General features: G+C 43.8%; 1 protein-coding gene across 1 annotated transcript in view; it reads right to left on the bottom strand.

Moving 5' to 3' along the window:
• adamts17 (ADAM metallopeptidase with thrombospondin type 1 motif, 17) overlaps nt 1-15,438 on the bottom strand; it is a 679,121-nt gene that overhangs the window by 264,369 nt on the left and 399,314 nt on the right. The window contains exon 11 of the mRNA XM_068017704.1: nt 6,073-6,174. Within this exon, the coding sequence (XP_067873805.1) occupies nt 6,073-6,174 (102 nt within the window). The remainder of the gene's footprint in view (nt 1-6,072; nt 6,175-15,438) is intronic.

Below are 15,438 nucleotides of genomic sequence, written 5' to 3'. Positions count from 1 at the left end.
CATTCTGATCATATTTGATGTTTGCCTTTGCCTTGTTTGCCTTCCAATTTCACTTACTACTTCTTGTTACCATTTTTGCTTCCCTCTAGTCTGAGCTCCCTCTTAGGTTCCCAACCCCCTGCCAATTTAGTTTAAACCCTCCCTAACGTTACAATCAAGGCAGGAGTAATGCACTGTGAATTCAGTCCCACTACTTCACAGGTCATAGTATAACAAATAAAGTTTCCCACCTACCGAAGACTAGCCAAATTAAACACTGTATTTTCCCCAGAATAAAGAATAAACCAAACCAGGTTCCTTTAAACAACAACAACATTAACTATTTATTAGAAAAGAAATAATAGGTCTTAACTCCTAACAAGATAAATCTATACATGAAAAACCCCTGTTTCTCTTAACCCTCATGCACATATACATACATTCAAAAAGAAACGGTTAACCGGTTTCAAAAGGGTATTTTGGATTATAACTGTTTCTTAGGAATAGAAGGAATATATATATAAAAAATTGAAGTTCACATTCTGGTAGGAGGTTTTCAGTATGGTGAGGTGTCCCAGAGTTGAATAGTTGGATGCTACTCAAAGTCTCTCCAGGCGAGGTTGATAAACAGTCTGTGATGAGTAGGTGTTCATGGCAATTTAACTGCAGCAGGCGTCACATAGGTCTTCCATCAGGGGTGTAGCAATAGGTCTGCTTGGGTTATGAAGCAGCAGTCTAGCAGTAGAAGAATTCTTCAGATTTCAGGATTTTCTTAGAACACAGGAGGCAGCAGGAACCTCACTAGATACAGAAATTCTTCAGAGACAGGAGGCAACAGGAATCTGCCACCTTTCAAATGCATGATTCCTTTTCAAGAGATGCGAGCTTCCTTTACAGAGAGAGAGGTAGCACTTTTCTGGGCCTTTTCTCTCTTGCTACAGATAGGTCAAGCAAAGATTTCAAATGCCTGCCCTTTGTCTAATTCACAGGCTTTTTTGAAGGGTCCAAAGTGAAAAAAGAACCTTCCTGAATATGGTCACATGTCCAGACTCAGTGTCTCTCCCTGGTTCAAAAGTTGCTCTGAAGAAAGGTCAAATCCCTGGGGTTTCTTTGAAACTGCTGACCCTCCTGTCCTTTTACAAGTTTAACTTCCTTTCAAAAACACCCATAAAGTTTAACTCTTGTTGTGAACTTCCTTCCAAAACATTGCAGGAATTCCAATTATTTTTGCAGATGTCTTTCAATGAGCAAAATCCTTTTTTCAGTTTTTTTTAAAACAAACAGAAATCCAAATGCTTTTTGTGGACAGGGCATACCCTGGGCAATTTTCCACATTGCCAGATAAATGCCAGTGTTGTAGCTGGGCTGGGTGGGGCGGGTTGGCGACTTGTTCTGGAGCACAGCATTACAGACGGGATGCTGTCATGGCCCAAAGCCTTTGCTGTATCCAGTGCCTTTAGCCGTTTCTTGATATCACATGGAGCGAGTCGAATTGACTGAAAACAGGCTTCTGTGATGCTGGAGACCTTAGGAGGAGGCAAAGATCGATCATCCATTCGGCACTTCTAGCTGAAGATGGTTTCAAATGCTTCAGCCTTGTCTTTTGCACTCAATGTGCTGGGCTCCCCCATCATTGAGGTTGGGGATGTTTGTGGAGCCTCCTCCTCCAGTTAGTTGTATAATTGTCCACCACCATTCATGACTGGATGTGGCAGGATTGCAGAACTTCGATATGAGCTGTTGGTTGTGGGATCGCTAAGCTCTGTAATCACATGCTGCTTCTGCTATTTAACATGCATATAGTCCTGCGTTGTAGCTTCACCAGGTTGGCTCCTCATTTTTAGGCATGCTTCATGCTGCTCCTGGCATGCTCTCCTACACTCCTCATTGAAGCAGGGTTGGTCCCCTGGCTTGATGGTAATAATAGAGTGAGGGGTATGTTGGGCCATGAGGTTACAGATTGTAGTTGAATACAATTCCGCTGATGGCCCAAAGTGCCTCAAAAATGCCCAACTTTGAGCTGCTAGGTCATCCAGGTCCAGGCTCATCGCACACTAAAGGCTTCTACTCTTTCACATACCAAACTACCATCTCTCCAAAAATTTAATAAAATCAAAAACAATTTACTGATTTAACCCTTCCGATTTACCACTACACCTCACCAATGCACAAACTTTCAAGCTGGTCTCCACACTATATTTGCACTTTACAGCCTCTCTTAACTCAAGACTACTCTCTCACTGGCCAGGTCAAATTTATATTATTTTAAACATACACGCGCCCATTTTTAGTGAAAAATCACCGACAACAACAGCTTGTATTATACAGTTTTAACATGGTAGAAGGTCCCAGTGCTTCACAGGTCTTATAAGATGACCTTCATTAAATGGGTAGGTTTTAAGAAACGTGATGGGTGAACAGGATTTGGTGCGAGTTAGGATACGGGTAGCAGTTTTCTATAAGCTCAAGTTTATGGAGCGTGCATAGTGGGAGGGCAGCCATGAGAGCATTGGAATAATTGAGTTTGGAGATAATAAAGGCATGGATGACGATTTCGTCAGCAGCTGAGCTAAGGCAGGGGCAGAGATGGGCAATGTTATGGAGGTGGAAATAGGTGGTCATGGTGATGGAGAGGATATGAGGTTGGAAACCCAGCTCAGAGCCAAGAAGAACACAAAGGTTGCAAACAACAAAAGCAGACTAGAAGCGTCATTAACAGCAGTTGGTAAGATTTATCTGGCTGCCCAATGGGCACAGTTTTTTATGGATTTGGCTCCCAATTTTCGCCTACCTATGTGTCTTTTAACCACATTTCCTTCCTCAATGAGGAGAATGAACAGCCTTAGAAGCAGACTTGCCAACAATGTCTGCTGCACAAATCTTGTCATATTTACTCTACTTCCTTGAGATAGGGCACTCCACTGGTGAAAAGTGCTCCATCTAGTGGTCTGGCCAAGCTCTAATAAAATGGAAATGAATTGTGTTACGAACTCAGTAGAGATCGTTAACTTTAAAACAAGAGATTTTTAACTCCCCAGACCAATTAAAGAATTACACGACAAGATTTCACGTTTTAAGGCTTTTACTATAACAGCTAAACTGAAAATCAACATTACCTAAACAGTACTCAGTAGGTAGCTAATACACTAAATTACAGAGAAAGGTATTTCCCATTAACTTATTAACACACTTGAAATCCCCCTCACTACCTGTATATGTTACACAGTCTTCTCATGGAAAAGGCATCCTTGCAGTTAAAAGTCCCGAACTCCTCCCAGCTGCAATGGGTTGGATCTCTCAGTGTCCGTCTCAAAGCCAAGGTCCTCTTTGCTCACTTCTTCCAAGCATATTCGACTGAGCAGGGGGAGATGGTGACATAGTGGTAATGTCACTGGACTAATCTAAAGGCCCAGGCAAATGCCCTGGGAACCCAGGTTCAAATCCTACCACAGCAGTTGGTGGTATTTAAGCTCAATCACTTAAAAATCTGAATTGAAAGCTAGTCTCAGTAATGGTGCCATGAAACTGTCATCAATTGTAGTTAAAACCAATCAGGTTCCTCAATGTCCTTTAGGGAAAGAAAATCTCCCATCCTTACCTGGTCTGGCCTACATGTGACTCCAGACCCACAGCAATGTGGTTGACTCTTAACTGTCTTCTGAAATGGCCTAGCAAGCCACTCAGTTCAAGTGCAATTAGGGATGGGCAACAAATGAAAAAATAGAAAAAAAAACCTTCCGTTAATAAGGTAATCCCTGGTAATCCTGTTGGTCTTTTCTCCTCTGCAAACCTCGACTTTTAAAGTAGGTTCAAATCTGAGCAGCTTTTTGCTGCATCGGTGATCTGACAGCAGCTGTTTCTCTCTCTCTCTTCAGGCTGTGCAACTCTGCTGGTCTTCGTTTCTTCCTTTCAGCCTCCAGTCCTAGGAAAGCCTTTCAAATTTATCCAGATCAAAAGTCAATAATCGTTTGCCTTTTACAATTCTCAGAGACCATACAACTGACCATAGCAAAACTACCAGGGCCTTCCTTTGTTTCCAGGTATAAAAATTGCAACTTGAATTTGTATTTCAGCGCCCTTGGCTCCCTGTTTACAATCTGAGTTTGGGAGAGCGAAACCCATTGTCCTTTAGGTTTTACAACCTTGCATCCTGCTTTCAAAAGGGTCTTTGATCTGGGATCCTTGTTCTCATGGTAACCAAGACTTCTGGCTTGTCTCTGGGCAGAGTTTTGAATGAGGTCACATTGTTTCTTCTGAATGTCCATTTTACACTGCATTAAATATCCCAGTTTTTAAAACATAACCACACTACAAAGTCCAGCATTCATAACAATTGGAATATAACTTACTGCTAGCCTTTGACTTGGAACTTACTGGCTATGATCCACCTCTTCACAATAGTCAGAGACAATTCTTCAATTTAACTAATTTCTGATCAGCTAGTGCTCCTGTTTCTCTCTGAGATTTTTGTCCCTTACGAACAGAGAATTTACAAACTGCACCAGTTGGTATAACAGATGTTCAAAAGTTATTTCTCACTTTTGTTGCAACAACATCTTTTTCCCTTCTCTCTCTTTCCTCATGTTAAACTCTTCCCATTTCCCTTCTCTTTTGCCCTTACAAACTTTCTCATGTGTTTCTAACCCTTTATTTCTACCTCTTTCTGAAACTCTCTCTTTCCTTCTATGTATCACCTCTTCTATATGTCACTCACACTGATTCAGTCAAGTGTTAACAGAGGAGGTTATTGACAAGATGAGATTGTGGCCTGGATTTTCCGCAGGATTTATGCCGGATAACAGCTTAATCTATAATTAAATGAAATAACGCAAAAGAATGTGGAATTTTAAGTATAAGTTGTATCCATAACTACTTTACACTCAAGCATCCATGACCTTTTACGGCACTTCAATTATCCCTTCATCTGAAGCAGCCCCTGTCCACTAATCTGGGCACCCTGCATCCCCCAACCCCACAAGTCACAAATGTGAGTTCCTGCCGATTGTGCTCATGGTGGGGTTGCGGGCTGAGGGAGGTGTTCATCACACTGCGCCCACATTCTTGGGTACATAGGCACCTGTAGTCAAAAGAAGCCAGCAGTCAACTGAAACCAATAAAATATAAGGCCAATAGCATTAAATTAGTCAACTGATCTGCCCTGCTGCTGCTGCAGAAATCATCACTTAGTTCAAGAAGTTGCAGAATGGCTAATGTCCTGGCAAACCCACTCCTCTTTGTGACTGATTGTGAACCGATTAGGCTGCTTGTTGACACTGATTCATGGGAGATTTTACATTCCGGTTTATGCTAATGAGTGTGTGTGGACTCTAGGCGTAACCCCACCTTGGCAAAACTGGTGCAGTGTCCAGCGCATTGTGGGCGCATCTTGCCAAGGTGTGTCAAGGCGCTATTGCAACATTCATGAGGAAAGAACAGCCGGAAGATGTGAAGGGGCTGGTTTCTTGGATGGAGTAAGAGCTGGGGTCTGGTATTAGGTTGAACTTCAGGGCTGATGGCCAAAAAGCTTCATCTTCTTCCATGTCTGTTGGGCAAGTACTTGTTTTCTTTTAAATCTTCAATGATTGCTTTAATTAGAGCTGTTTCTCTTGAAGGGAGGAGCCATTTTGTGACCCTGGGAGAGACGAGGAGCTAGTAGTGAGTGGAAAAAGAGTGACTGTGGGGGAAGAGCAGGAACCAATAGGGCGGAAAAACAGTTTTAATAAAGCTGAAGGTTGGCTGCTAAGGCTCAGGCTGATGTAGAGTGCCAGCAAAAGGTACATATAACAAGAAGGATGTTAGGGCGTTGACATTTAGAAACTGGCAACAAGGAGGATGGTGGAGCAGGGCAGAAGGGGGGGGGGTGGGGGGCGACAAATAATAATGATTTGAAACAGTGCATGATTAGGAGAAATTGGGTGGGAAAAATAATTTTAAAAATAACATGCCCTTGGCTCATAGCTGTCCTACCTGATTTTGCAATAGTAGGAATTGACTGGCCCATGGCGACTCTCTGGCTGCATAATATCAATACACAGCAATAGATACAACTATTGAAGAGAGAATCTATTGGACTTTTACAGATCTTTAACTTACTTTGTCAACACCACATTCTGTGCCATCCAGCGGAGGATCCAATTTTGTTTTGCATGGTTGGTCCCCTTCTACCAGACACCACAGACCAGCGCACATTAAATGCTAAAAAAGGAAGGAAAATTGAGGGTTAGATTTTGAGGCCATCATATCTTAAATAACTGAACATATCATCAACAAAACAAACAGGTTATCAAAAATAAATTAAATAACATTTCCCATCCTGTAATAGAGAAAATAAAGTAGGCCATTCGGCCCTTCGAGCCTGCTCCGCCATTCAATTCAATCATGGCTGATCATCCAAACTTAGTAAACTGTTCCCACTTTCTCCCCGTATCCCTTGATCCCATTAGCCCTAAGAACTAAATCTAACTCTTTCTTGAATATATTTAATGATTTGGCCTCAACTGCTTTCCATGGTAGAGAATTCCACAGGTTCACCACTCTCTGGTTGAAGAAATCTCTCCTCATCTCAGTCCTAAATGGCTTATCCCTTATCCTTAGTCTGTGACCCCTGGTCCTGGACTCCCCTGCCATCGGGAACATCCTTCCTGCATCTAGTCTGTCCAGTCCTGTTAGAATTTTGTAGGTAATGAGAAATTAATATCTGTAAATATTAGTAATAAAGAGTGGATCTCCTGTGTTGTTGGTGTCAGGTAGACTGGACGATAAGAACAGGAAAGCAGAAAGAGGAGGCCATTCAGCCCCTCCAGCCTGTTCCACCTGGTTTCAGAAGCTGATGAAAGTGAGATGAGGGCAGACAAGAGAGAGGTCTTATCAAACCAGGAGCTTTCGGTTAGATCATGGCTGATATGTATCTTAACTCCATCCACCTGCCTGCTTCCTTGCCAAAAGAAAAGCAGCATCTCATGTTTTCTTCAGTCTCACTGCAGCCTTAAATACATCAACAGTTCACCCATTGCTGTTGTGGAAACAGGGTGGATTTCCCTCCCCTCCTCTCCCTCCACCTTGGCCTGCTGACTGGCGGAATTCACTGGCCAGTTGCCTGGTAGTCACGGTATGAGGTCTGGCCAATTCTGGCTGCTGGAATTGGAATGGTGCAGACCATGGATTCATGGATACTGCAGGACACATCCTGCTCGCTGCAAGCGCAAAATAAGAAAGAGGAACTCACCTACAGGATCCTCTTCAGCTGGGCCAGCAGCTGGTTCCAAAATGGCAATTGATATTGTCAGGCAAACCCCCACCTGCCTGAGGCACACATCATTTTGCCACATGAACATTAAAACTTAAAATTGCAAGACCCTGACTGGAAGGACATTTGTATAGTACTAGCAGTGTTGGAACAAAAGGGATTCAGCCGTTGCTTCCCCAATAGACAGAAGAAGTGGTCAGACCAGTTTTAGCCACATGACTAACTGGTTGTTGAGATTTGAACTTCTTCTTCTTCTTCTTTGGCCCAACAAATGATTCGAACTGAGAAAGCCCCTGGCTTCTGGTTTGATAAGACCGCTCTCCTGTCTGCCCTCATCTCACTTTCATCAGCTTCAGAAACCATTGAAGACCCGTAAACTCAAAGAGAGAAAAAGTCTCCTACGTGAACAAGGTTTAAAAGGAACACTGGGCCCCAACGAAACGTAAGACCAGATCTTCAATCAAGGACTAGAACGAGGACGAGAAACAGTAACACGATATTGCCTCAAACTGTTCTATTTATCTTTTCTTCTGCTCTTTACTGTCCCTATTTGCATGTGTGTATTGCGTGTGCATGCTAGCGTGGGTGTGTCGTATATCCGTAGGCGTTAACCGGATTAGAGTTTAAGTTTAAAGTTTAATAAATTTCACCTTTCTGCTTTAAACCAAAGAAAACCTGTTTGTGCTCAATTCTTTGCCTTATAATTGGAAACTGTGAACAAGGATTCACAAAAAGGGGAGCTCAAAACACAGTGTGTTTAAAATTAAACCCTGTTACAATAAGACCAGGTAAAGACAGCAAAAGACCCCTAGACACATTTCTCACCTGGTCGTAACAATATCCTGTTTACACGGTAGGACCATCTGTTATTGGAGGCCAGTCCCACTTCCTGCACCAAATCCATGCTAAAACTGGTGGCAGGTGAGCTTCCAATTACAGCATTCTGCATGACCGCATCACACCCATAGGATAATAGTTAATCTGACTCCACAGGGAGGGCAATTGCAGGATAGATTTATAAATTGCCTTTCCGGTATCGAACTGGCATTATGGCTTGGCCGTCCATTACTGAAATCATCCTGTATTCATGTGCCAGATAGCTGAGGTCCAGCGCAGGCCTACTCTCAGTCAGGCTAACAGCCAATTGGAAATTGTAGGCATTTGTCTTCTCTTGTCACTGTATATCTGTGTCCATCTCACTCTGGGTGGTTTTTGAGGTTGTTTAATGGTGCTGCTGACAGAGATAGTCATCCAAGTGTCAGCCTTGACTCAGTGGAGAGCACTCCTGTCTCTGAATCAAAGGGTTGTGGGTTCAGGTGACACTTCAGAGACTTGAGCACATGACCTAAGTTGGTACTCCAATACAGTGTTGAGGGAGTGCTACACTGTCAGAGGTGTCATCTTTCAAGTGATACCTTAAACCGGGGCCCCGTTTGTCATATCGGGGGCATAAAAGATCCTATGGCAATATTTAGAACAGCAGGGGAGTTCTGGGCAATATTTATCTCTCTGCTGTCTGCGGGACCTTGCTGTGCACTAATTGTTTATAGGAACATAGGAGTAGGCCATTCAACCCATCGAGCCTGCTCCGCCATTCAATACAGCTGATCATCCACTTCAATGCCTTTTTCCTACACTATCTCCATATCCCTTTATGTCATTGATATTTAGAAATCTGTCAATCTCTACTTTAAACATACTCAATGACAGAGCTTCCACAGCCCTCTGGGGTAGAGAATTCCAAAGATTCACAACCCTCTGAGTAAAGAAATTTCACCTCATCTCGGTCCTCAGTGGCTTCTCCCTTATTTTGAAATTGTGTCCCCTGGTTCTAGACTCCCTAACCTGGGGAAACATCTTAGCTGCATCTACCCTGTCTATCCCTTTAAGTATTTTGTAGGTTTCAATGAGATCACCTCTCATTCTTTGAAACTCTAGAGAATACAGGCCCAGTTTCCCCAATCTCTCTTCATAGGACAGTTCCGCCATTCCAGGAACAAGTCTGGTGAACCTTCATTGCACTCCCTCTATGGCAATAATATCCTTCCTAAGGTAAGGGGACCAAAAACTGCACACAATACTCCAGGTGCAGTCTAACCAAAGTTCTATGCGTTTCCCGTATTATAACACTGACTACACTTCAAAAGTACTTAATTGTCTGTCAAGCACTTTGTAACTTCCTGAGGTCAGGAAAAGCGCTATAGAAATTCAGTTTATTAAAACTGGTGGAAAATCAGGAGTTAAACTGAAACCATCAGCGTTTTTCTGTTTTGTATTTCTCCATATTCCTTCCCCCTCAAAAAAGGTACGACATTCGTTATTTTTCTCCTCCCAAAAATCTGCTGCTGCTCATTAATACTTTATTAATGAGCTTTCACAGAAAGGCATAGCAGCTTTCCAATGGAGGAAATTAAAACTTCAGGTAGCAATTTCCTCACCCAGTGAGTTGGAGTTTGTTCAATGACAGGGTAGCTAAGCCAGAATTTGCTCAGCATGGTATGGTCAATAACTATTACTGACCGGTTCAGTGCCACTTTTGGCAGGAGGTGGTTACCCAGGACTGCATTTGGACAGAAAATAATAAGCATCACGTTGCCAATTTCCTGATCGGTGCTCCATGCATTTGCCAGAAATGTGTTTTCATAAATTCAGGCTGTGTATGTGTATTTAATCATTGTTGCACTGCATGGGTTATATACAACTTTGACTGTGACTGTAGAAATAGCCATTGACTGTACAGTATTCTAATTATGTTATGTTGCATTGTCCGACTGTTACAGCCTCTGAACTGGTCTGAGGGGATTCGATCTCTAGCGCAGGTTTTGCAGTTATGCCAACTCCCTGCAGCAAGAGGGGGAGGAAACTCACCAACCATTCAATACCACTACATAGAATTGTACAGTACAGGAGGAGGCCATTTGTCCCATTGTGCCCATGCTGGCTCTTTAAAAAAGCTATCGAATTAGTCCAAAGTTCCCCGAATTTTACCCATAGACTTAGCATTTTTCCTTCTCAAGTATATATCAACTGCTGTACATTGCTGCCGAAAGCAGTGTCGAATGTGTCATAATGAGATGCAAATAATACAATTACATATTATTTATTTCCTGTTGTTTGTATCACAGCAATGCTGGGTGCTAGAATTGTTGATGTGCATTTCCCATCTAGGCATGGAGGGTCAATTGAAATGTTAAAGAGGCACCTTGCCTATTGCCTGTTCACTGGTTGCACTAGGCAAGCTGGGAGATTTTGGTTTGTTTCAGTCATGTTTTCAGGCTCCACTAGACTGGAAAAGGTACCACGGCCATTGCCCTCTCCATCTGGGGCAGGGGCGCCAGCAAAACCTGCCCAGAAAATGGCCCCAACCCTGGGATAGCCGCCACTGTGGGGCAGCCAAGCCCCATCGCTTCATGCACACTGGGCAAGTCTGACGGAGCGGGTTCAGCAGAACCATCAGACCAGGAGAAAACCGTGGCTTTGTACAGCCATATAATGAGCACAAATAAGAATATAAACTGCTTCTCTAATCGTTATAAGCTGCTTAAGTGAATACGAAGTAAATTTTGCTTTAAAAACAGATGTTTAAGGAACTTTAATCTATATTGCCCAGAGCTGCTCAGTACAGATAGTTTCTTCTCTATGCACGGTGCTTTTAACAGTCGTTGTCATGCAGGCCCCCACCTGCCAAGAATGAGGCACATTAATTTCACCACATGGACATTAAATTTAAAATTGTTGCTGGGAAGAAAAGAGGGTCTATCAAAAGGAATTGCCTGGCCCCTCGCCGAAAAGACATTTTTTGCATACTAGCAGACAGTGTTGGAACAAAGGAACCAGTCCCTGCTCCCCCAATACACAGAATACCTGGTCAGACCAGTTTAGTCACATGACTCACTGGCTTTGAGTTTTAAATTGGCCACAGAGAATTTGAACTCAGAAAGCTGTTTGCTCCTGAACTGAAAAGACCTCTCGTGGCTGGCTCGTCGCAGCCTCTCCCTATCTGTTCTCATCTCTTTCTCACCAGCTTTGGAATCCATTGAAGACACAGGAACCCCAAGAGAGAAAAGTCTCCAACAGTGAACAAGGTTTAAGAAGAATACTGGGCCCCACCGAAAAGCAAGAATGACCTACGAGCAAGAACTACCTACAAAAGGCCAACAGTGAGCTCGAAGCACAGAAACAAGAAACTCTTCTGATATTGCCTCAAACCTCTATACTTTATTTTTTTCTTCTGCTAGTTTCTGTCTCTATTTGCACGGGCGTCTCGCGTATGCATGCAAGCATGGGGCGTGGCGTGTATCAAAATAGAGTTTAAGTTTTAATAAATTTCACTTTTCTTCTTTAAACCTAAGAAAGCCTGTTTGTGCTCATTTCTTTGTCTTATAATTGGAAAGCGGTGAACAAGGATTCACCAAGGGGGAGCTCAAAACATGGTGTGTTTAAATTAAATCTTGTTACAGTAAGACCAGGTGAAGGCTGAAAGGGACCCCTAGACATCTTTCTCACCAGGTCGTAGCAGTCACCGATAAACAAGAACTGCTACTCCTTTTAATTCAGATTTTAATGCATTATAAAATTTACTGCACAGAAGGGATTGTGTGCCTGTACCAGCTCCTGACTGCCCTTGTATAATCCCAGCATTCCAGCTACTCTACTCACAAAGCACCGCTCATCCCAATATCCTGTTATATTCACCCTCTTTAAATAATTATACAATTCCCTTTTAAATGGTGGTGGTGCGGGGTTTAATTTCCACAATCAATGCTTGGGCAGTGAGCAGGTCCCCACACAATACAGAAGCTATCTCCTTTACACCCCTACAAAACTTCAAAAATGGTGAAAGTCTTGACTAGAGCCCCTGAATCTGTCCCAGTGAAAAACAACAATCCTTTTCTTGTGCCTAAAAATGAACCAATTTTAAAACAGAATGACTCTGATTAAAATTTGAGAGCAAGGACCAACAGTTCATCATTTACACAGAAGAGCTTAAAGTCTGAATCTTGGTCTCATTGTAGAACCTTCCCTCTACAATGCATGTGTATTGCCAGCTCCCAACGAAGCTGTGAGATGGAGCTGTAAAAATAATTTTACATCAGAAGGGGAGGCACAAGAATGTGGCTGAGAAAACCCATCCTGCAGAAGTATAGGTGGACAGATTGAGTACAATGTGTTAGTGTACTTCCACAGACCGAGTACAGTCTGTGTACACCCACAGATTGGATAGTCTGTGTACCCCCAACAGATTGAGCACAATGTGTTAGTGTACTTCCACAGATGATGAACAGTCTGTGTACCCCCAACAGATTGAGCACAATGTGTTAGTGTACTTCCACAGATGATGAACAGTCTGTGTACCCCCACAGATGGAGTACCATCTATCTACCTCCTGAGCTTGCTGCATTCTTCAGAATGCCTGTGGAGAAGCCACAATCCAGGGTAAACTCGCTTTTGGACAAAGGACACAGTCACAATGGAAAGCAATATTGAGTAAACAAAATATAGGGCAAATGCAGCTATGAATCTCCTGAGCTTAACTCAGGATGGGATCAGTGCCTCAGGAGACTGAAACAGGTGGTGAATGTAGCATTTGGAAAGTAGGTCAACTTTAACGCCTGGGCCTCATTTTAATATTTCACATCTGTCTCCTGCTGAAGCTGGGGGGAATGATGCCTAGACCGGGGGAATGATGCCTAGACCGGGAGAATGATGCCAAGGCTGGCAGGTAAGAGTGGAATTAGTGAAAAACGCGTACTCTACTAGAGCCCCTGGCAAAAGGTAAATGTTGGAGAGGGTGTGGTGGTTTGCAGCAGAGGGAGAGCAGGGTGAGGGAAGGCACTCCTGCTCCTCCTGGCCCCAATGAATCATCCCAAAGAGTATACAGTGAAACTTCCCTTGACCTCTGCTGCCTCTCGCAAGGTTTCTCCAGTGGATTTGTCACCAGGCACCTCCTCCTTCCACCAAACCACTCCCCCCTGCGCCAATGATATTATCAGGACACAACTTTTACATTAGAATGATGCCCTCACCTGCCTGTAGTGGGATAGAAATGTGCTAGATGGGAATGGAACCAGAGTAAGTTGATTGCCAGGTTTCAACTACTCTCAATGCATCAGGCTGGATTTTGCTGAGATCGTTGGGACCCCAACATTGGGTTTAATTCCGGGTCAGGAACCCAGAATAAAAACAAGAAATGCTGGAAATACTCAGCAGGTCTGGCAACATCTGTGGAGAGAGAAGCAGAGTTAACGTTTTAGGTCACTGGCCCTTCATCAGAACTGGCAAATATTAAAAATGTAATAGGTATTAAGCAAGCAAAGAGGGGGTGCGGCAAGAGGTTACAAACGGGGAGGTGTTGATAGGACAAGGTCACAGAGAATAACTGACCCCGGAAGTGCCTGTGGTGGGACATCAGTCGCAATCTTCCTGGAGACAGCCAATTAAGAAGCTGCCTCCAGGAGCCCCGTCCAATTAAGGACAGCCGGCAATCCAGGGAACCAGCAGGCCCAATCAGAAGGCCCACAGTGATGTCCGACCGGCAGTCCCACCGGGAGAAGTGGACACTACTGATGGAGGTAGGAGAACGCGAGGGCCCCTTCCAGATGGAGCTGTCCTCTGAAGAATGATAAAATTGTTAAAAATAAATGTAGCCATAGCTGCCAGACCGTCAGTGTGGAGGAAGAACCCCCTCGGCAGGACAACCTTCAGCACAGATATAGCCCTGTAGCACCCGCTACTCCGGGGTTGGAGGTGACATGAAAGGGGACTTCGCTGGCCACTTGGCCTACCGCATGGAAGCTGCCTCCAGGCAGCTGCCAGAATTTGGCCTCAGCAGGGGGCTCTTCTGCTGTCGGGAACATCCAGGCAGCTTGACCACTTAATTGAGCCTTTTTAGATATGCACTGCTGCGGGCTGGGTAGCTGGTGCAGGTCAGACCCCACCTCCAGCAAGAGCGTTCGGAGGCGGGAATGCTTCGGGGAGCTGCCTGATGTGAGATTCTCTCATTTTGTTCCCAGTCCCACCTCTAAATCCATCTCTGCAGGCCTGGGAAAAAGCAGCCCATTGTTTCTGGGGTCGGGGGTGGGTGGTGCTGGGTGACATTAAAAGTGAATCCCAATAAGTCAACAATATACACCTCTTCGTTGTAGTACGTTTTCCCCAATATAGGAAGATATAAGGGTTTCCTTGTATGGTTTTCACCTCTTAATGCCAATGTATAAATGGCTGTTCCTCCAGGTACTTGTGCTATGATGACGTTTTCATACTGTGGGGATAAAATGAGTTTGATTGAACAGGGAGTGTGGAAACTTCCCTCCATTGCTTCTTCATTGTGGCAGCAAGTTGGAAGAGAACTGACACTGCAATCCAGGGTCTCCATGCTGAAGTAATCTAGAGAGCTCAGGATTCTGCACAGCCTTGACTTCCAAAACTGAAGCAAACGGCAAACCTTTGACAAAATATGGCACCTTTTAACCTGCAGGAACCTATGGACGTCTTTTCAATAAAAGCAAACCTGATATTTAACAAACCACTGACTCTTTCAGTGAGGATCCCTTTGCCTGTTCCACAGCACTGAAACAGGACAGAGCTCATATAGAGATCATAGAATCATGCATCGCTGGAGGAGGCCATTTGGCCCACTATAGCTCTGCCAGCTCTTTGAAAGACTATTCAATTATTCCCATTCCCCAGCTCTTCCTCCATAGCCCTGTAAACATTTCCCAATCAAGTATTTATCCAATCCCCTTTTGAAAGTTAAAATTGAATCTGCTTCCACTAGCCTTGACACAGTGTATTCCAGAACAAAATAAATCACTGCATAAAAACATTTCCCCTCTGGATCTTTTGCCAATTATTCTAAATCTCTGTCCTCTGATTACCGACCCTCCTGCCAGCGGATACAGTTTCTCACTAACTAGTCTATCAAAATCATTGTTTTGAACACCTTTATTAAACCCTGCTTACTCTTCTTGGCCCTATGGAGAACAATCCCAGCTTCTCCAGTCACCCCACACAACAGTCTACTCTCAATCATCAGCAAAGTGATGGAAGGTGTCGTTAGCAGTTACTCATCGATAACCTGCTCACTAAAGCTCAGTTTGGGTTTGCCAGGAACACTTGGCTTCAGATCTCGTTACAACCTTGGTCCAAACATGGGTAAAAGAGCAGAATTCCATAGGTAAGGTGAGGGTGACTGCCCGTGACATCAGGCAGCA

The sequence above is a fragment of the Heterodontus francisci genome, chromosome 38, assembly GCF_036365525.1.
Source record: "Heterodontus francisci isolate sHetFra1 chromosome 38, sHetFra1.hap1, whole genome shotgun sequence".
Lineage (NCBI taxonomy): Eukaryota > Metazoa > Chordata > Chondrichthyes > Heterodontiformes > Heterodontidae > Heterodontus > Heterodontus francisci.
This window is presented reverse-complemented; position numbering and strand designations above follow the sequence as displayed.